General features: G+C 36.3%; 1 protein-coding gene across 8 annotated transcripts in view; it reads right to left on the bottom strand.

Moving 5' to 3' along the window:
- ARHGAP42 (Rho GTPase activating protein 42) overlaps positions 1-23,241 on the bottom strand; it is a 285,418-nt gene that overhangs the window by 52,514 nt on the left and 209,663 nt on the right. For all 8 annotated transcript variants that reach the window (XR_009055392.1, XR_009055390.1, XR_009055391.1 and 5 more), the window contains exons 6-9: positions 17,910-18,020; positions 8,485-8,589; positions 6,411-6,540; positions 747-847 (exon numbers count right to left, since the gene is read on the bottom strand). Coding sequence is in view for 3 of the 8 variants with exons in the window: in XM_057748206.1 (XP_057604189.1) it covers positions 747-847; positions 6,411-6,540; positions 8,485-8,589; positions 17,910-18,020 (447 nt within the window). In the remaining 5 variants the exon portion in view is untranslated. The remainder of the gene's footprint in view (positions 1-746; positions 848-6,410; positions 6,541-8,484; positions 8,590-17,909; positions 18,021-23,241) is intronic.

Consider the following 23,241-nt stretch of genomic DNA (forward strand, 5'->3'; position numbering starts at 1 on the left):
TCTATTGTCTTTATTTTTTAATCAGTTAAAATGAGGCTAGCCTAAATAATCTTTAGGATAACTCCCAGCTCTAGGATTCTTAGATGATGGCTCAATTATTTAATCTGTAGGTCCAATCATTTACCATATTCATGTCCTAACTCACAAAAAGATTATACACTACATGCAATAAGGGTGTTGCATTCTGTAGCACTTCCGCATATAAGGTACACTCTGTTCTGTACTGTTCACTACCCATGCGAGACATTCAGTGACTGATTTACTTTAGGGGTAAATAAGCATTGATTGATTTCTTCTGAGAAACTCTGTTGGCCAGTATTTGAGTAAGTAGTACACAGTACAGAAAAGGAAGCAGCACGCAGGGGCAAACCCAGGGCACAAGAGACCACCTGGAAGAAGGATGTAGGTTCCTTGAGCCTGGACCAGCACTGACAGTCTCTGTAGGCTGCTGGCCAACCAACAATGCAAACAACTCTGCTGCCAAGGATGGGAAATGACACCTACGAAGGTGTCCCTACATTTAACATAACTGCTTATAAACATTCCATGGCCAAAGTAAAGAAAAATCCTGGCCACTCTTTTTAAGTCATCAAGGTCACTAAAGTGAGATAAAAATGTCTGACTTTTCAATTTTTAAAAACTGTGATCACATTTATTAGAAAAATAAGCACACGTGATTTTTGTTTGTTTTACTTCCATTACTTAAATAACAAGTTCAATGAAAAACAAAAGCAAAAACAACTCACCATTTTCCCACTGGATTTCATTTCTGAAACACTCATTGTAAATGTTTTACTTCCCTTATCATATGTACAATAATGTTTAATCCACGTAAAGCCAAGTGGTCCTAATGTAAAGAAACAAACATTACAGATTGTTAACAAATGATTTGTATCTAAGTTTGTACAGTTTTCGATGCTATGAAACACAGTTGAGTATTTCCATAGACCAAGCAAGTCAGGCACGTTCAGCAAGTTAGGCCCATTTACTGTGAGTGAGAAGGGCCAGTCTGGAGTGACAGCAGTGCAGGGTAGAGTGTCTTGCAACCAAACAACTTGGCTTTATTTGCAGTTCCGACATTCACTCTGTAAACTCCAGAGTTACTTTACAACTGAACTTCATCTGTAAAAGTGGTAAACTTGCAACCCATACGGTACGAAGGTACGAAGAATGAGAAATAACAGTCTGAGGTACTATAACAGGCCACCTTACTTCTATCTTTGTCCTCTATTTTTGAAACTGCCAGAAATACCCTGCTAAAAATCTAACCAGGGCATTTCACCCCTTTGTTCAAAACCCTCCAGTCATTTCCCATATTACCCCAGATAAAAACCAAAGGCCCCACCTGGTCAGACTCCTCATTGATCTTACTGCCTTTTGCCTCATACACTCAACTCCAGCTCCACTAGCCCCCTTGCTGATCTTTGAACACAGTGAATACATGTCTACCCCAGGGCATTTGCACACTTACTGGACTACTTTTTCTTCAGATAGCTGCATGACAATGTCACTTCCTTCAGGTCTTTTCCTAAATGTCACCTTTATAAAGTGGCCTTTTCTGTAGAGATAGCTAACATCACAACATCTTCACCTTGATATTTCTTAGCTCTCCTTCTTGCTTTACTTCCTTTATTTCTTTACTTTACCACTGATATGATGAACATCTTACTAATTCACCCAATTTATTGTCTGTCTCCATCACCAAGGCTTCATAAGAACAAGAATGAGTGATGTTCCGCTGACTAGTATATTCTCAATCCTTAGAATAGGGCCAGGCATATAGTTCTTCCTCAATAAAGATTTGATAAATGAATGAAGGAATGAATCACTCATCTCTCTCTGAGACATTATTGACCACAGAGTTATTTCCTCTTACCACTAATCTGAAAAAAGTGAATTCAAATTACTCTTTAAAATGAAAATAATTTCTACTGTTTATATTAAAAGTTGTGTACGTAAAATGCTCACTTTCTTTTTCCCCATAAACGCAATCTCGCCGTGGTGTGCAACCCTTCCCCACAGCGTGCCATTTAATCAGCCAGTAGTCTTAACAACTGTTTGATGCTGCTTCATGGGGGCTCAGGCATGAACCATGAGTTCAATTTTTTCATGACCTAAGTAGAAGCCCTTCAGCTTTTCCACAGGGAAGCCAATTATCCTGCACCCAAATGCCCTAGTGGGCTGAGTGGGTTGAAAACGGAGTTTGTTTCCTGCAGCTTCTCCATGTAGGGTCTCATCTGGCTTAACACCTGGATCTCTCTAGCAACAATTATGTACAATGTTATTGCTGGCTTGGTTTTATATCCATATACTCAAAAGCAAGAAATTGAATTGTAAAACTGCACCTCTTGAGAAAAGTGTTTCATGAGCCATTTGAATTTTTTTTCTGTAATAATAGTGCCCTTGGTGTCATGGTTAGCTTTAATACTTAAACTACTCCAGATTTTAAAATTATGGGGTGCAGCTATATACTTGGTACTCACAAAGGATTACTGCAATTAACTTCAATCCTGTTTTGGGACCGTTTCACACCATAATACTTAACAATACTTGTTGATAACTCTGTTACATGCGGTGTAAAACATTTAAAGGCTTAGAGCTGATTGGTGGGAAGTGGCTGGATAGAAATCCTTACAGTGACTTTACTACTTAGGAAGCGATTTATGAAGCAATATTAGCTATAATTTTTAAATAAAGGTACTGCAACACTCTGATGACATTTTAGACCCAAGATGTTTTTTCCTGCCTCCATCTTAAGTTCAGAACCTCATGCATTTAATCTTGAAGTGTGCTGCACACACATGCTGCTTTCTTTAAAGTTGCCTGGCACCAGGCCAGGGCAGATGTTCTTAGGCAAATGATTCTGAAGTCCCTAAAAAAAGTCTGGGAAAATAAAATTGATTATAACTCAAAAGTTGCAAAACAAAACAAGTTTCATTTTCTTACCCAGTGATCATCTGAGGTTGCTGAGATGATGTCTGTGGAATGGGAGGGAATTAACATTCACTGAATACCTACTAAGTGTCAAAATTTTATCTAGGAACTTTTAAAAGTCAGACATTATAAAGAATATTTTACATAAAAGAAAATAAAGCTTAAGAGATGCAGATGGTGCTACTTTCTTCATCAATAGGACATGTGATTGGAGTTGTTCTTTTTAGAAGAACGATATTTCTCAGGAGTTGTTTTAAGAAATGAATGAGATAAATATAAATTACACAGAACAGTAAGGGCTCTTGGAAGAATAGTGGTATTATGATGCATCACTACTGATAACAGAGACATTTTACATACATTATCTCTAATTCTTGCAACATTACTATGAGATAGATATAACTATTCTCCTTTTATAAATGAGGAGACCGAACTCAGAAAGTTGCCTACCCAGAATCAAACAGGTGGCATAAGATTCCAGCATAGTCTGTCTGAATCTGGACCCCATGCTCATCCTGGTTAAACTGGAGTCTACTAGAATGCAATTTAATGTATGCCTAGAGGTGGGTAACATACAAACCACATATCCACATAAAGTGGAGTGCTGTATCTAATCAGAAATAATCCGCTACCACCCCATTACATACATCTCCATGTATCACTCAATTTACAGCTCTGATATTTACTACTGATCACTGGTTGCTAGTTGTGCGAGTTTGTCTTGTGCCTTCCACTACAGAATAAACACCCTGAAGCCATGTTCTTTATCTCATTTCCTGTTCCCCACAGGACTTATTCAGTGATAGCAAGAGCAAAATCAACATGTCTTGGTGAACTGGTTGGATTTTCTTAATACAAACGCTTTCAAAGATTCCAAGTAGAAAGCGGCTTTGAATACGTGTCCCTCATCGAAAAATAATTCCAACAGCATATAAACCCACTCATTTTTATTTTTAATTCCCTAGGCAAGGGGAAGAGGGGAGGATGGTAAGTGGGAATTAAAGGAGGGAGGGATTGCACTGGGGCATAAGAACACTTTTGAAGGTGCTGAACACGACCAGTATGTGGATTGAGGCGATGGCTTCACAGGCGCATCATACCTACGGCAAAATTGATCAAATTGTACATTTTAAATATGTGCAATTTATTCCATGCCAAGTGTACCTTGTACTAAAGCTATAAAAACAACACAGGCAGATACAGAGAAAAATGGAGACGGAAGCTGCCCTGGAAGCAGGAAGGCAACATCATAAGAGAGCATGCTAAAAACAGAGTCGTCCAACTGTGAGAGCCTCCAATGCCACGCACGGCCAGGACCATCACAGGAGAGGCAGAGCCAAGCAAGCCCTGTAAAGGGAGCTGCTGGGAGCTCTCTGAGAATGAACTGAGATGGACAAGTCCTGGAGGCGAAAAGAGAACAGTTAGGAGGCCATTGCAAGACCGTGGAGATGGAGAGATGGTGCGGGTTCAAAGCTAATCGATGACATAAATGGACAGACTTGGTCCCAGGCTACAGAGAGACATGGGAGTCGAAGATTTACCTGAGTCTTGTAGCCCAAGAGTAGATATTATCATTTAGAGGGGCAGGAACTCTCAGAAAAAAGGTCAGTGCCACAAAGGGCTTTACATTCAGTTCAGAATGACCCACAGAAGTTAGGTATCTTAGAACAAAAGATAGGTACATAAAACACTGCATTTTGTCCACTCATCCAGCCCCCAGATATTAAAGGGCCTACGCTTTTAGTTTGATCCAAATGTCCAACAGCTGGGGAATGGACCATCCAATGGATGGACTACCAAGTAGCGATTAAACAGGACACGTTTGAAGATTATGTACACGAGAGTTTTGCTAGGTAATCCAAAGCTTTTTTGTTTAGAACAAGATATTGTATATCCACAAAGATTTTAGCAACTGTGTTACCAATGGCGGGGTGGACGGGACCTCAAGAAATAAAATATTATTGAGTTACAATGAATAAAAAATCTTTGCCCAAGAGGACAGCACCTCCTCTACCAGACGCAGGTTTGATCAGGCCTCATTCTCCACAAATTCCGCCACTCAGCAAAATGTGAGCTCCCCTCCATGTACCCTCACACTGAGGCTCTCAAATATGGAATAATTATTCAGTATTCAAAAAATTCCTTAGAGTCCTGAGTCAAATCCATATACTCTGTATATATGACCAAAGAATTGGTCTTTTTTCATGAAATTTTGGTAAAACCTATTTATATACTCAAATTGTAGAACAGATAGGTAGGTCATTAGATTTACCATTTTCACATCTGAAAACAGCAAACTTGTCAAGGTAGTTAGTTTGAGAGAGAAGATCCTAGAAGCGGATCTCTGATCCAGCCGTCCTCTACCACCTATGCAGTAATAAATGTTTGTTGAGACTACTGGATCAAACTGTTATTTGCTTGCATACAGTTAAAAAACAATTGAGCATCACCTGAGCATGTCGAATATAAAATATGTTGGCATTTTAGTGATCATTTTGCATTATGTCCAAAAAACTTTCACAGTCAACCCAACATCTTACCTCTTTCACATCTCAAACCCTTTAACTATAATATCTTCTAACCAAAACAACTACATTGATCTATTGTCTTTGGATAGGGAGACTTGGAGCAGTGCTACCCCATGAGGTCTGTGAGTCCCAATATGTGAGAAAAAGTACAGAAAGTGAGAATAAGCATTTCAAAACTTTTAGAGCAATTTGAGATTACTGCAAAATCCAAGCACATGATTTTGTGTTTTATGAAGACACTGGTCCATGATGCTCTGGAAATAAAAACAACTGTTCCTTTAGCACAAACAGTAAGAGAGTGCTTTAGGGCATTCTGGTTTGAAATAGAGAGTTAATTCAGTGAGACTGGTTCCACTTAATGACAAGAAAGGATCCTATTTATACGAGTTTGAATGGCTTTTTATTAATTTTTGTGAGAAAAACTTTCTTAGTGTGAGGCAATTATAATAGTGCTCTATTGCATTTGATGCTTATTTCCTAACATCAGGAAGTAAAGAGTGCCAGTTTGATATTACATAATTGCCAGTTCTGCTCCTGAAAAGTGTCAAGAGCACAGAATTAAATGAAATAATGCTGCTGAAGGAGAAAACTATTACCAAAGTCACCAAGATGATTCATCTGATAAAGACTTTGATTTTTAACTCTTCATGAAACCTTAAATTGAGATTATATATCACAATTAAATTCTAAAACTGAACTCATGTTACTGTATCATCATGCAAATTGTAAGCTCCAAGTTCATTAACACACCAACTTAGAGAATCTGATGGTGGAAAGTGGAAAAACTTCCACACTTCAGTGGTAGTGGCTGGCAGAGCAGACTAAATAGGATAAAGCAGTCAGGAATTTCAGTCTTTCTACTTGAAGGAAAAGAAATTAACCAACTGGCACTTCACACAAACAGAATGTTAATCATAAGAGACTTTAATTTATATCTTTGCAACTCACGTTTCTCCTGGACATAAAGGTAGCCTTCCATTGTCCATTGGCTGGGTGGTCTGTAATCTTGATTGGCAGATTTCATCCTTTGCATCAACCGCTCTACCTCTTGTCGAGTACTTTCAAAATTATTTCTTGTCTTAAGTAAATAGAAACAACAACTTCATTCACTGTTTTCTACCAGTTTTGAGGAACCTCCAGCCTAAAGTTTCAAAACTGCAAATGGTGCAAAAGATAACCTTGACTCTTTCAGGACTGTCCACTATATCCGCAACTCTCTACATTGAATCCTATGCTCTAATTTTGAATTGCTTCAGTGAAACTTTTCTAAATGACCTTCTGCATGTTTCTCTTTGAATGTGTGTGTGTGTGTGCGTGTGTGCGCTTCATCTAATTTCCCACTTAACATTACCTAGGGGACAACTTATAGCTTTACAAATACACAATATTAATTAAATAGTTTTACATTCCATAATACCTAAGGTAAAAAAGAAGATACACAGGGACTTAATTTCTCTTCAGGGTTAAAAGAAATTCACATACTTTTGATATATGTAGCACTTACCAAGAAAAAAGTTCATCACTTTTATTCCAAACACTTTTTTGAAGAAATATCACTTAGACTGTTTTCCAGAAATCAATGCATAAATTAACTCATAAAAATGAATAGGTTTCCAAGTTCTAACTTCTTCCATTGTAAGAAATAGCTTACGCACATCATAGCAAATTTACTTACGGGAAGACATAGAAAGCATAAGGCTTTTCTCTATGTTGCATTCAGGCCACACTATCCCGACAATATGCATTTGGAAACATAAAAATCTTCACCACCCAACTCTAGGATTTTATTACGGTCCCTAACAAGAGGCCTGAATCTCAAAGTAAGTTAGGAAGTTTTCTTAATTGCCACTTTTGCTGCTTTTCCCTTTTAAACATAAGGATCAGAATTTTTTCCAGTATCTTACCTGTCTCCTGTTCTCAAATCCCAGGACTCTTACTGTAACTGCATTTAATATGGAAATGAATAATAAAAATACTTTGGATTTTATAATTTTCCCTTTTCATATTTACTGAAAAAGCCCAAATGCAATCCATATTGAAAAATAATGGAATGAATTGTACATGAAATCGATTCAACTAGAAAATCTAGGTTAAATAAAAAGCTAAACTCAAAACACAAGTAGGGTAAATCCAATTACATATTTCTCATGGGACACTCCAACTCCATATTTCTATTTGCTGAACATCTTCATAATGGCAAGAATCAGGCAAAGAATGAAAGGCATGCTTTTCATAGAAAATTAAGTGAAACCTTCACAAATTATTTTATCTATAAATGACTACACAGGATTTCAGAAATAATTTTTCATTTATACAAAATCCTCAATAATTAAGATTTTGTTATTTGTCATATTTGATAATGCAGAAATGGATTGGCTAACTTTTTTTTAAGTGTAGCTGGTGTTCAGAATATATAAACCAGAATTTGTATAACTATGCAATCAGATATTAAAAGGACTGATTGGAGAATGTTACAAAATAAACCCTGATAGAAGTAGATAGAATGTTTGTAAATAATTCTTCCTGAAGCTTTAAAGCAGCTATTATGAATGCTTCAAAACCACATTTAAGTTTATTTTTACAAAATAGTAAATATCAGCTGCATAATATACAACTTCAGGGAGGATAGGGACAGAGTGTGAAAGTCAACCTGTTCATTTCACAAATACAGAAATGCTGCCCTCTCAGGAAATATGATTTGCTTAAGGTCATCCAGTAAAATAATGAAAACACTAGATAAAGTCAAAAGCTTCCAAGGTTTTTGCACCTCAGATATTTTTATTTTTATGAAATTTGCCAGTATATATTTTTCTAACGTAAGATTGACTCTTTCCTGGCATGCTTTCCATAAGCAGTTATAAAAAAAATTAATAAATTTATTAAAGTGGCTTTTCTAAATGAGTGAGCTTTTTTGTACTCAGATAAGATTTTTAAAGACTCCAAGGTTGAGCTTGAATGTAACTCAGTGGCCCTGGGATCATCTGATTCACAGGAGAAGCAGTGAGAACAGGTATAGTCTTACATTCTGCAAGTTGAACTGCAGCTGTTGTTTATATGGTGCAAATTCCTGGGCGAGTTCATATCCCTCGTGGTAAAAAGTAAACAAACCCTGAAGGAAAGACAAAAGCTGCAAAAATAGAGAGATAAAAAAGAAACCATGAAAATATGTTTTTAAAAATGATGGTCATCAAATATAATAAATTAGAGAAATCATATTTCATTCTAATTCCTCAAGGTAATAAATTTTGAATCTCCTTAGCTAAGTAGGCACTAGAATTATGTATGTGAAACAGAAGACATGGAAGCTAATTTTTACTTCCTTTTTGATAGACGTGATTTAATTTTTAAGTCTTGTCACAGACAGGTGTCATGTCATGTTAACTACTCTAATCTTCAAAGGCATTGATGAAATATCCAGGAGAGAACATTAATGGGGATAAAGACCAAAGTAACATAGGTCCTACCCTAGAAGAGATTCTAACCAAAACAGGGAGATCAAATATGTGCAGATGTGAGGAAGACTAAACCAGTAAATTAGAGATAAGACGTACCCAAACAGAAGGAATAAAGATGGCCAGATGAAATTAAGGAAAATATCACAAGGTGGCAGTACTGGCTTGGGTATTAAATAGATAACACTTAAGCAGGCAGTGGGAAGAACTCAAAACAGAGGGAAGAGTTGAGCAAAAACGGAGCTAGATACAGATCGTTCGTGTAAGAATTAGAGTAAAATCTTCTTTAGAAAAGCACAATTTCTACGATCCTAGCCTTGTAATCCCACATGCAGATGCACTTATTTATGATATTCTTATTCATAAACTAAGAGCAGCTCTCCATGGAGTTACAGGACACAGTCATTTAGCTGAAATGTTATAACTGAAAAATAATTGAAAATTTTTCATTTAATTCACTGGGATTTTATTCCACAGACGTGTCCACCAATTCAATCTCGTCCACAACGTCTTCCTACGAGGAAGTTAGAAAATATTTTTGTGAAGTGGCTAATGGTTTTCTAATTCAAATAGCATAATATGTCTGGAGACTATTATTTTAAAATAAGGAAGAAACACAATTTGAAACCATTTTCCTATGTGAGTAACATCCTGTCATTTCCTCTGTCTGGGGGAAGAAGGAGGATTCAGCTAAGCATCCGCTGGTATGTGTGTTATGATTACCAACAGTTAAATACTGATTCTACGTGACCTAATGCTTCGCTTCCTTCGTAGACTTTGTAACAAGTCAACTTCTTATAAATTATGTTCTTTTTGGAAAGCATATACTTTCCAAAGTTGTTATATTTTAAGTTGCTATATGTTAAAGAATTTCCTTCACTTGTTCGACAGTTCCTGAGGTGTCAAAATGTATTGCCTGCAACATTTAGAACTATTTTACCCTGTCAATTTTATATCAACTGATAATTACTATCAAAACTAAAATTCAATAGCTTATCCTTTCCTAAAAGGATGCTATATCTGTTAAATTATTCAATAATTTAAGATATATAGTCTGCACATATTGTGGCCCAATTAAAAAGAACTGTATCTTAAAATGGGATTTAAAATACCTTTAATTAACTGAAGCTTGGATATGTAGATTCAGAGATTTTTCAGAGACAAAATAAAAAAAAACCGAAGTATTTAGGCAACAGTAGCCTTCTAAATATCTGAATAATATTTTATGAAGTTGTTGGAAGGAGTATTGTTTCATTTTTTAATGTCTATAATTAGTCCACAATAAGACCTTCTTGTTAGGAACTGGGTGTCATAAAAGAAAGATACTATTCTAATATCATGCTAAGCACAAAGACTTTAACTTATAAAGAAGATACTTTAAGAATATCTGTAATAAATATTCCTATAAGACACCTAATTCCCTGAGATCCATCTCCTATTGGAAACTTTTGGCAAAGTTCAGATTCACGCAGTAGCAAACTAATATGTTTTAATCTCACAATGCATGCTGATCACCCACTACAGAAAGTACAACTTTTTGGGAGGTACAGAAAAATTATACGCAAAGAACCACCGATCTTCTACTTTTGTTCCACGTCTACTTTGGCAGCAGTATTTGGGAAAGTTTAATAAAGACAGCATGTATGAAGTAACTGCCTGTAGATGGTAGCAAAGTTAAATGTTTCTTAGGTTAGAATATACACTCGTTCATTTCATCCTCAACAAAGTCCATGATGCTAAATTAAGGAAACTTAGTAGGACAGCCTGACAATCTTTAGGAATTGTATTTCCCATGTGTCATTTTCTCTGTTCAACGTGCCTACGTGAGTGGAGTGGTGGGGAAAAGACTACTGTCTCTGCTTACCTTAAAGTAAACCTGACTTTTAAACTAATAATAACAATCACTACAAACTACTAGATAGACAGATTAGGTTTTAATATTAAGAAAGGCACTTTTATCATCAGGACAAACTCATATAGCACTTCACCAGTCCCAAGGGTTTTAGAATCAAATGACTTCTCCACTCCAACAACCCGACCAAATGTAAAAACTGATACTGCCTTTACAGATAATCATTTAGCAAAACCCATTACAAGCCCGCAAAGGAACAGCTATTCATAATTTCCCAGCCCATTAATCACCAGGTTTCAAGCCTTAAGGACCTATAGTTATCAGTGATACTGTGAATAGCAGAGAAAAGTGAAAAAAGGTGTTGGGGCTAGCGTGGGAGTAAGGAGCAGACCTCCAAAGCAATTTGGAGCAATTTCAGTAATTCCAGATGACTGCGGCCCAAACAGAGCAGAACTAGGATAATCAACACAGTGTGATATTGGAACAAGCACAGACATATAAATCAATGGAAGAGAATTGAGAGTCTAGAAATAAACCCATACGTCTGTGGTCAACTTATTTTCAACAAGGGTGCCAAGACCATACAACGGGTAAAGAATAGTCTTTTCAACAAAGAATTCTTGGACCACTGGATAGCCACACACAAAAGAAAGGAGTTGGACACCTATTTCACACTACAGACAAAAACTAATTAAAACTGGGTGAACTGAATGATATGTGTATTATTATACATCCCAATAAGACTGTTTTCAAAAATAAAAAATAAAAACAAACACTTACACACAGAGCACCACAATGCACTAGAAGAGGTCAAAATCTTATACAGATGTTTACATTTGGTCACTGAAATCTCTAAGAAGATTTGAAAAGTAGGACAAAGGCAAGGTATTTTCATCCTATACAAGTGTCTGGCCTGCAAGTTACTCCTATAATCCTTGCTATTCTTTACTTGGAGGAAACAGAGAGAAACATCTTAGAGGATAGCTTCAGAATGACTACAGAGTGCTTTAAGTCTAATGCATGATGCTCAGAGGAGTTTACTGAATGGAAATGAAAAAGTATCAAAATGTAACCCCATAAATAAGAAAACTGAAGGAAAAAAGAGAGTCAAGGATAGAAAGTAGTCAGTCAACTGTGCCTTAGGGAGACAAGTTTAAAAAGAGGGTGACGAAAGAAGGATGGGAGAACAAATGAATGAATGAACAGGTATATACAGAGATTCAATAAATTTAAAAAGCCAAAACTTTTTAAGTCATGGTTACGTATTGCCTCAGCAGTGAAGTCTTACTGGAGTTCCTGAAGGTAAGAATTTCTAAGATTTCAAGAGGATGGGATTCAGATGAAGCAGCAGTAACGAGAGGTAAACTTCTGTGGTAAAGGAACAAAACAAGGAAGAGCAGTCAGCTTATCTTTTCAACTAAATGGGAATGAACAAGGTAATGTAGCCATTGATGTGATTATCTTCAATAGAAGTTACATTTAGACCAGACCTTTACATGATGGATTTCTCTCTCCCTGCCTCCCTCCCTCCCTCCCTTTTCTTTTCTTTTTTGTGGTTGGTTAGTTTTTTTTTTTAATTTTTAATTAATTAATTAATTTTTAAAAATTTTTATTGCAGTATAGCTGAATTACAATATTGTGTTAGTTTCAGGTATATAGCAAAGTGAATCAGTTATACATATACATATGTCCACTCTGTTAGATTCTTTTCCCATATATGAAGTACAAGGGGATGAGTCAACCAAACACCTAGAATGCATTTTTCCTACTTTTCCAAAATTCTATTCACTCTCTAACTGCTATTACAAATTTCAGATTTTCAATAACAGTATCTAGAACTAAATCCAAAAACCAACACAGTTGTTATTTAAAAATATACGAGCTAAGGAGAGTTTTACTGTTTCATTTTTATAGAATGACTCACTCAGGTTTTCAGCAGGATAGAAATTTAGCCTTTAGTCCTACAGCGTTTTTTTAAGAAATGACATTGTCTTATATTCTCACTTTACCCTAAATTAAATTTTCTATATTAAGGCTAAGCAATCATATTGAAAAAGAACACAAAAGGTTTGACTTTCAAGATCTGAAGGTCTATACACAGATAGCCTTTTTTAACTTAGTAAGTAGCTGGTGTTTAGTCTCAAAATTATTCAAACTTTTTTAGAGAACCCAAAAAGCATTTTATAGTATACTTCACGATATAATAAGCTAAAGAGCTAAAGCATGTTAACTAAATCACCTGAAATTTTCTTCAGGAAATGATTTAAAATTACATTCAGCAGAATAAGGGAAGAGGATCAAAAGCAGTGTGCTTTAGTTTACATTTAACAGTTTATTTTCATTTTTCATACAAATTTTAAACATGATATAAAAAAGACTAAAATGAAGTCTTAAAAATACTCTTACATGAAAATGTTTCAACAGAATTTTGATGTATACTTTGAAGCATGTTAAAATTAAAAATGTTTTTTGAAAAAGCTTTATGTGGCTTTGAAGCCACACTAATAAGTGACTCATCGATACTGTTTTCATATCTAGTGATGAGTCCACATGAGAGCTCACACTAGCTGGTACCTTTCTGATGTTAATAATGAACCTGGCACTTCCTCTGAGCATTACCTGCATTGGCTGAGATGCACCACAATCCTGGGAAACTACACACAAACTGTATCCCTGATTGACAGACTAAAAACCTTAGGCACACAGAATTTGAAAAGCTTGCCAAGTTCACACAGCTATAAGACTGAAGCCAAATTCCATCTTATTGTCACTCTGCCATTATACTCCTCTGTGTCTTCATGGGAAGTGGCCAGTCACCTGTGGCCTGGGGAGACAACTTAAAACAGGATGATGAAAGAAGGACAGAAGAACAGGTGGATGAATGGACAGATATGTGCCCTGACTCAATTACCTTTACCAAAGTAAAGGTCAATTTCTTTTTTTTTCCTTCTAATTTTAAGGAATTAAAATAGCTTTACAATCCAATTTTCTAGGGCCATCCATTTTATTTGGTCAGAGCAAGTATTAAGAAAAACTAATTTTTGTAATCAAGTAGCCATTAAGGCAGTAGGTGGTACGAATAACTTCAGACTTGGGTTCTCGATTCCTGGTTCTCCCCCTCTTTAGATTTGTGACCTCAGGCAACTAATAATCTTTCTGTGACTTAACATCCTCATCTGGAAGGATAACAACTGCCATTGATAAAGCCATGGTGGAGTTCATGTGGGAGAATACGGAAAACACAGGACACACAGCCGGTGCCCACAAAATGTTAGTCCCAACTAAGTACGCTCAAAGGGTATACTCAAAACCTACACCAACTACAGCTGAATGAACCAGAGGGGAGTTAAGTCACACAAAGGTTATTTTGGTTTTCTGAGCCACAAACTTTCATGTCCCATAACAGACTTCTGGGACACGAGGATTCAACTCACTTACGTAGGTTGTTCACATTCCGCTACTTTTCAAGCTTTTTCTCCTAATTTCTCAAAATTCTCATAAGCTGTGGGCAACTCTGAGAAATAGGAGGATCTTACGATCAAGAATCAGTAGATGATGTTTTTCTCTTTCTGATCTCTTTTCTCCCATTACAGACCTGAACTCACAAATCTTGTTGGCAAATTTGAAAGGATGAAGCTAGCACTGCTGGACAGAAATATAACATGAATCACAAATGCAAACCAACGTGAAATTTTTAATTTTCTAGTAGTCACAAGAAATTTAAACCAAGTGAAATTTAGTATTTTGACACAATGTATTCAAAAGACTATTAACACGTAATCAATATAAAAGAGGTTTTAATGATATTTCACATGGTTTTTTTTTTTTTTTTTGTACTAAGCCTTTGCAATCTAGTATCTATTTCACATTTAGAGCACATCTTAATCTACGCTAGTCCCATTTCAAGGGCTTGATAGCCATAACGTAAGTAGTTGCTGTCATACTGGGTACCCGCAGGTCTAGAGATCATGAGTTAGCTACCATCACTTTCTAAATAAAATATGACAAACAGGAGGAAAAGGCCACAGAAATATATAGCTAATGGAGAACTGAGTTTAAAAAGTTGGTTTTCTGTATACTTCAAAAATAATAATTTATAAAAAAATATATAAATGCCCCCTCTTTTTCCATGTATTAGACTAGATTCTCCTTAGAATAATGACACTGTAGAAACATCTATTCCTAATATCATCTGAATAGTGTATAGAAGTTTTATCATAAGTATAAGTTGACCTTTAAACAATTTGGAAATTAAGGATGTCTACACATACACGCACACGCACGCACACGCGCACACACACACACAGACTCCTTTGCAACTCTGCGTATAGCTTTACAGTCTGGCCTTGGTATCTGATGTTCTGCATCTGTGGACTCAACCAACCAGCAGCTTGCGTAGTACTGTGGTATTTACTGAAAAACATCCACATATAAGTAGGATCCACAAAATTCAGACTCATGTTGTTCAAAGGTCAACTGTACTAGGATCTTGACATTAAATGAAACAATGTAAAACTATCTCAAATGATCACCTATAATGTAAGAATATTATTTAATGGGAATCACCAAGACTGTTTGTATTTTTTACCTGATATAATACAATCTGTATAAGTCGCATCTCTAAAGTATTTTGCTTTACTCTAATGCTTATTTGTTAAATAAATCTCAGCTAAACTAGCACAGACTGCTTCATTTCTGCAATATAAAACTTTACGCAACAGGAATTGGATTTCTGCAGGAAAAAACCTACAAAGATATTAAAGTATCCTCACATGTTTTTATGTTTAAAGCTCCTCTAGGCTTTGTTTTTGAAATTTTAAAAGCTTTTTTCCTTCAAATTAATTTGTAAATGCATAACCTAGAGAGCAACATGCCCATGTTCTATTGCTCCCGTCTCTATTCTTCTCAATACTGGGGTGGAAATTAAGTAAAACACCATGGATGAGACTCTGTCGCTGGAAATGAGAACGAGACTAAACTGACAGTACTATTTGGTTTGGCCAGACATCCTAATAGGAAAAATACAGCAGCCAGGAAAATATTTTGGAAGAAGGACAAATTTAACATCGACCTTGATTGTGGTGTCACCAGAAAGGCATGCATTACAGAAGACTTATCAGACCATCCCAGTTTGGGATACGGTAGAGGGAAGGAAGAAAACACATTTCAATTGAAGGACAGTTTCCATTTCTCTCCCTATATTATCACAGGAATTCATAAATTCTTATCATTACTCTGTGACCCCTGAGCAAACAATTTTACAACTTTTTCGTTATATACCTGATGTCATCTTAAAGAACGGTCTAGTTCACTGTTCCCAGACAGGATGGGCTATAAAAGAGGCTCAGATGGGGAAACAGGCTACCTGCATGTCTCTTCAGAAGAGAAAGAGAGGTACTACAGATGTAAAAGGATCATTCCAGGTGTGAGGAAGAATCACAAAGAAGATGAGGACAGTATCTGAAGGGAATGGGAACAGGTAAGGAAGGAGTATGAAGGAAAACCATCAGAATTAATGCGGGCATTCTAACAAAGAGCTAAAATTCAGAAATCCCAAGAGGCAGGCCATAAGGAGGAAGTCTGCCAGCAAGGAGAGAGGCTTCAAAAACCATGATAGACTTCAGAGGCAGAACTTACTCCATGAGAAGAGGAACAGGAATTTTAAGTATTAGTCATCTTCCTTGACTAGGGCTTATGAGGCTGGCCAGCTGTCCATGTACCCCAGATAAGTTTCAGAGAGCCCCCGAAAAGTTTAATCAGATCCTGAAAGCATCTGCTAAATAAGAGGTTATCAGTTCACCCTAAGGGGTTTAAGGACTTCGTTGTTTGGTAAACAGAACTTGGAGTCAAGGCTGTCATCCCAAATAAAGTGTTAAAGTTAAATGCCTGAGCCTGTGGTGTGGCCTCCAGTTCCTTAAATCCTTCTAGCTGAAGGGTTGGTCTTAGAAACTTGCCAAGTGTCCAGCAGAAAGTCAGGTGGCTCCAGCTGAAGGGAGAGGAGTAAAGCAACGTGCTGGGAGCCAGGCAGGGGCTGATGACTCTTCCCAGACTCTGCTCTGACTCAGTTTCCCCATCATCTTTAGGGAATCACTGACGGGTTTTCATCAGGAAATAAAATTTTCAAATATATTTTGAAATGTATCTTCCCTTCTCCCTATCACCTCCACTAAAATAGGAATAGGGTATTTTATTTCCCATTACAAATAGATTTTTTATAAACTGACATAGGAAGAAGTATGGCTTAAATTATATATTTGATTTCTTATATATTTTATGATCACTACTCCATCATCACATGGGAACTGAGCACTGTCTTGACTATAGAAATCACCCTTATTCATCACAGATGATACCTCATGAAGATGCCTACTCGGGCAATATTGTAACATATTAGGGTATTACTTGGGGGAAAAAATGCTACAAAAATGAAGTAAGCTTATAAAAGACCAGCCACCTGTTCTTTTCTGTAATGCAGTTTACATTAGGGAATCCATTACTTTTTACACTGACTTAGGAAAATAAATGACTTCATTGGAAAGTCAGGTAGGTCCCAGCCCTGCAATGAAACAGGGTGAAACAAAGGAAGAAATACAGCCTTACCTTTTCTCCCTTCAACTAAAGTTTTGGTAAATGGGTCACTTTAGTTGTGAGATGTATTCCCTAAGGTATATGTAATACACATGCTTTAATTTTTAATTTTAGGTTTTTTAAATCAATAGATTATTTATAGGTTTATAGAAAAATTGAGCAGAAATTACAGAGGTCACATACACCCTCCTGACCCCTACCCACACAGTTTCCCCTTATTAACATCTTGCATCACTGTGGTACATTGGTTACAAATGATAACCCAATATTAACATATTATTATTAAAGTTCATAGTTTACATTATAGTTCACTCTTGGTATTGTACATGTTATGGGTTTTAACAAATGTATAATGAATAACATGTATCCACCATTACAGTGTCCTATAGATTTGCTACATGGCCCTAAAGTGCTCTGTATTTCACCTACTCACCCTCCCCTACTCCTCTTTCTCCTTTTATATTTAAAAATCATAATTCTCAACAGAAAAATAATTAAACTTCTATTTCAGAAGATGTATTGTACCTATTATTTTATAGGGAAAATAAATCTTACCGGTTCAACAAATTCAAACTTCTTTTTTTCTTGAACCTCTTGAATTTTAAAGACATATTCTAGTGATGACTCATAGAAGTTCTGATGTTCTCGGTCAATCTGTGTATCTGCCTAAAAAGCACAAAAAGACAAATCATGACGCAGGGAGTGATTAGTGAAGGTTCTGTGTTAGAGAGGAACTCAAATACTGCTCTACTCTAAAATCTTTTTTAAAAAATTAAGTCCTACAAAAAGCTTGAATATAGCAATTATTATGTCTTGGGAATACAGAGACTAGGAAAAAACAGTCCTTACCCACAAGAGCTTAGTGTATGGAATGGGAAGAAAAATGCACATAAAACACACAAACACACATACACACACAGAGCAAGCAAACAACATTCATTACATTACAAATTATTATAAAAGGGGTATGTAAAAATATATGAAAATCTATAGGATCACAGAAAAAGAGACTAAATTTTGGGAGAAAATGGTGGTGTTCTGAGTTGAATCTTAAGATAAATAACTGGTTGTGAATAGCTGGAGATAAAAAAGGGGTCACTCCCATGAAAAAGTAAAAGAGGCATGAAAGAGTCTGACAAAGTTTGCCTTCAGAATAAGTAAATGGAGGGAAGGGAGGAGAAACAAGGCTGGAATCACACTATAAAAGATCTTGAAAACTGCATAATGTTTGGATTTAATTGTGAAAGAAACATCTGAGAATATTAAACGGCAGAGCAACATATTAAGGAAACTCTTATAAAGATAATACTGGTAACAGAGCCCCCAGATGCAAAGGTTCCAAGCAATGAATGATGCTCCACCAATGTTATGAGCCTCCCCTTCCCTCTTCTTTGCCCACCATCATCCTTGGATGCTGTCTTTACAACTGACTTTGGTTTAGTAGGGAGGCATGACTTTACTTTCCTTGCCCAGCTGCACACTCCTCACAGCCGACTGAGATTACTTAAAAGCAGATGAAAAGAATGGTCTCTCCGGAATACTAAGTATCTGCCAACAACAATTCGAGAATAGGACATTGCTTTGTAGCCATTTTACAATGATAATTTAACAAGCAAAAGCTTAAAGAAAGATAAAATTAGGTTTGCTGGCTTAGTATAGCATCTTAAAACTTCATTTGAAAGAAAGACCTTTAAAAATAATTATATATAATTACTACTTACTATGCAATTATTTATATAATTAAAAATAACCTAATATTATACGCAACTCACTAGGGATTTTTACACTTGAGAATTTCAAGTTTATAAGCTAATACATGAGAAGAACATATTAACAGCTAAGAAATTTGGACCAGAAGCTTCTCAGCACCCAAAGTCAGTTTTCCATACAAATCATATATATTTTCTTTTTACCACTGCTTAGAGGAAAACACTATTTCTAGAACTAATGGTAAGGGGGTATAGGTGGTGATATGCTAATAAATATTTAATAATTGGCTCTCTTGGGGGTGGGGGGCTGTCTGATTTGCAGTATTTGCTGGTTTCTGTGGTATAAATATTCCCAAAATAGCCAGTTCTAAACCACAAACCCAACATCACTGAACGAGTGATGAGAAAGAGATGAAAAAACTGGTTCTCTAAGAGAAAGCTCCAGTACGCCATTGGGTGTAAAGGATGCAAGAATAATTTCAGTCTCAGAGATAACAGTCTATTCCAAAAGTTAATTCTGAAGCTTTCATTTACTTTAAAAGACAGTCTTTGTGTCAACTAGCACACAGGAACAAACTAGAATGTTGAGACAGAGCATTAAAATGATTATTTCTGGTCAACAAAACTATGCAAAAAAGAGTTAGCAAAGCAGGCATGAATACTATCCATTGAAAGGCTTGCTTTCAAGCTTGGCCCTTGGCTGGCATATGGGAACGTGGATTTGGGAGGACTCCCACCAGCCTAACTGATGTGAGTAGTTCACGATGCTGAAACTGTGCAAACAATATGGTTTCTTTTGAACACCTTGCTTTCTTTCTGGGAGTCTGGAATTGGGGTACATGACGAGCAGAGGGTGCCTATATGACCAGCCCCCAATAAAAACCATAGGCACTCAGTCTCTGAGTTTCTAGTAGACCACATGTCACACGTTGTCATGACTCACTGCTGAGGGTATTAAGTCCTGTATGTCTCCATTGGGAGAGGACTCTTGGAAGTTTGTGCCTCGTTTCCCCTAGACTTCAACAACTAAATTTAATATACCGAATCTGCTTTGAAAGGTCATCTAGAATGCACAGTGCTAAAAGAATACAACGGCTTAATTCTTTTTTGCAGTACAAGATTTAGAAAGATATTCTTTTACCTCAGATGAATTCCTTTAGTACTTATTTCATAGTGTGTAGCAGACACTTGCTTATATACCCACTAGCAACTGCTGTCATATATTTTGTCCTGGAGGAGTACGATAACTATGTAATTTATTGTATAAACTTTAAAAAACTGAAAGGGAATAGTAATTATTCCAGAACAATAAGTATAAGCTGTTGTTTACATGCCAAAATCACCCTAGTAAGAAACCAAGTTAATTATATAAGAAAACCACATAGTTCTGCAGGTACCTAACTTCTTCCCCAACCACAATAAGCTGTCTCAGTTTAAAAGGGAGGAAAAAGCCTCAGGTGATATTTGTTGAATCACTCCCAGAGGAGAAAGGATTTAAACTGGACGCTGAAGAATGAAGAGGTTCAGAATAAGTGGAGATAAAAGAAGAGTTTCAGTGAGGAAATAAAGTCAGAAGTTATGTTTTGGTAGATAGATTGAAAGGGTTTGTTTGAAACAGTCAGAAATGAGAACGGAGGCAAAATAGAGAGAATAAGTGCAAATATCCTATAGACCGTGCGAAAGCTTGAGGAGGGTATGGACAAGATCAGAGCTGAACTTCAAGAAGGTTAAAGTGATGACAGTGTAGAATGTGTTGATCCAATGGTGAAGCTGGGTGCATGTGAATATAAAGAGACGTCTTATTTGATACGGGTAAAGGTGTTTGGCATAACCTAGAAAGAGAAGTTGAAGGATGTGGGTGTGAGAAGCAAGGGGGGAAAAAGTCAAAGATAATTTTGACACAAGAAATAATACCAGTATTAACAGAATTAAAGAAGTGAGAAGCAGGAGCAAATCTGAGAAAATATGTGAGGTTTCACGTGTGTCACTAAGGTGCTGTAGTCTGAAGTCCTGGTAACCAGTCAGTGGACAAGGTAAGGTGGTCAGGCATGATGGCAGGAGACACTCGCCAAGATATTACAGCCGATATGGAAAGAGCTGAGCTAGTGGGGACACAAAGTAAAGGATAAGAATAGGGCTATAAGGTAGAACCTGAGGGATTCCCGTCACTCAGGAGGTGGGGATAAAAGGACCTGCTGAAAGCATATTTAGTGATAGAAACCCAAACTCTGCGTTCCTAAAAGGAAGTCCTTTACTTTTCTCCTAACTATAAAAGTGATACATATTCATTACTATAAGTTATTCATTGTTCATTACTGTAACAGGGAAATGCAAAGGAAATAAAAATTGCAGTATCAATATTTTGATATGTAACATGCACACACACACAAACTTACTTTAAAAAACCTCAATAATGGTGTACATTCTGGCTTAAGTCCTTTTTTTTTTTTTTTCCAACATAGGCTAAAAAATATTTCCAAATGTCTTTAAATGATTTTCCAAGTAAAAATTTTCACATCCATATCGATTCCGGTTTTGGCCAAGATATATTTGTGTATTTATCTAAATCACTCTGTTATGCCATTTCAGATGTTTCTGAAATTTGCATTGTGGATCAACATACACAATTTATTTTTATGCTCATTTCTGATCATTTCTTTTGGGCAAATTCCTATCAATAGACATCATTTCAACTATCTTGTACATATAACATTGACTGAAATATGTCAAATTTACCTCAAAAGTTATTGAATGATTTCATATTCCCACCAGAAAAGCAAATGTGCGTTCAGCTTCCCCATACCTTCACTAACAATGGATTTTATCTTTTAATACATTAAAATAACATGCTGCTATTACTGAATTGCAATTTTTAATACGTGACACGGAGGCTTACAGTATTTATTTTGGTTTATATTTCTTCTTTGATGAAATGCCCTTTCCTATGCCTACTCCATTTTTTCCACTGAAGTCTTTATCTTTTTCACGCTGATCTGCAGAGACATCTCATATATGAGATGTTTATCCTGTGCCATATGTTGTATAAATTCCCTAACACTTTGCCTTTTAATTTGATTTAATGCCTTTTGAAATAGACAGATTGGTTTTACGCATTCTGGTCTTTCTACATTTCCTTTATGATCTCTTCCTCTTATTTTATGCTTGGAAAGAAACTGCCCATTCACATATCAAATATTACTTCTTTTCACCTACTGCAATGCCCATAATTTTGACAAGTCTGTTTTCAATTCCGTTTACTCCAATGGTCCATCTAACTGATGGCCCTGGAGCTTTACCAACACAAGCTGACCCCTAATTCGGTCCTGGTAATGGGCAGTCACTTATTGTCTATGAGCAAAATGAACAAAGAGTCAGCTGTGGCAGTGAGAAGGCACAGAAGGGTCTTTCTGAGAACAACTTAATAGCCTTGGTGCTGAGAGAAGGACCAGAGCTGCTCTGGAAGGGAACAGATGACTTTTAATGCCGTGTTACAGAATTAAATACGTGTGTGGTAGCATCTCCCTATAACAGGGTTGACTCCTGGAAGGATAGAGGAAAAAATAAAAAACAAGCTATATTTTTCCTTGTCTACATTATATGCTCTGAGGAGTTGCTTTGCACAATATCTGTGTTGTATTCTATTGTGAGCTGTGCCTCCTGGAAAAATTGTGTGTGTGTATGTAGTGGAGCAAGTGAAGGATGTTACTAGCCGTGTTATAGGTTTTTCTAGCATCCAACTAAATACAAAACCAGAATATTGCATTCTATCATAGCCCAAGGGATTGAGGACCACTAACAAGTATTAAACACTGAGCTAGGTTGTCAGGAAAAATTAAAGCATAACCTCTAGAGGACTTTAAAATTATGATAAAGTTAACATTTGCTTGATGGTTTAAGCAATGTCTTACCTAAAGGTGGCCTCTCATATTCACCAAGAACCTCATAACCCTTTAGAGACTCTAAAAAGTACTCTTGATTTTGAGGCAGTCGATTTTTTAAAATTAATTTTTATTGGAGTATAGTTGCTTTACAATGTTGTATTAGCTTCTACTGTACAGCAAAATGAATCAGCCACACATATACAGTCCATTCTCTGCACCTGCGTCCTTGTTCTTGTCACTGAGTTCATCAGTACCATTTTTAGATTCCGTATATGTGAGTTAGCATACAATATTTGT

Source organism: Hippopotamus amphibius, chromosome 9, assembly GCF_030028045.1.
Source record: "Hippopotamus amphibius kiboko isolate mHipAmp2 chromosome 9, mHipAmp2.hap2, whole genome shotgun sequence".
Taxonomy (NCBI): domain Eukaryota; kingdom Metazoa; phylum Chordata; class Mammalia; order Artiodactyla; family Hippopotamidae; genus Hippopotamus; species Hippopotamus amphibius.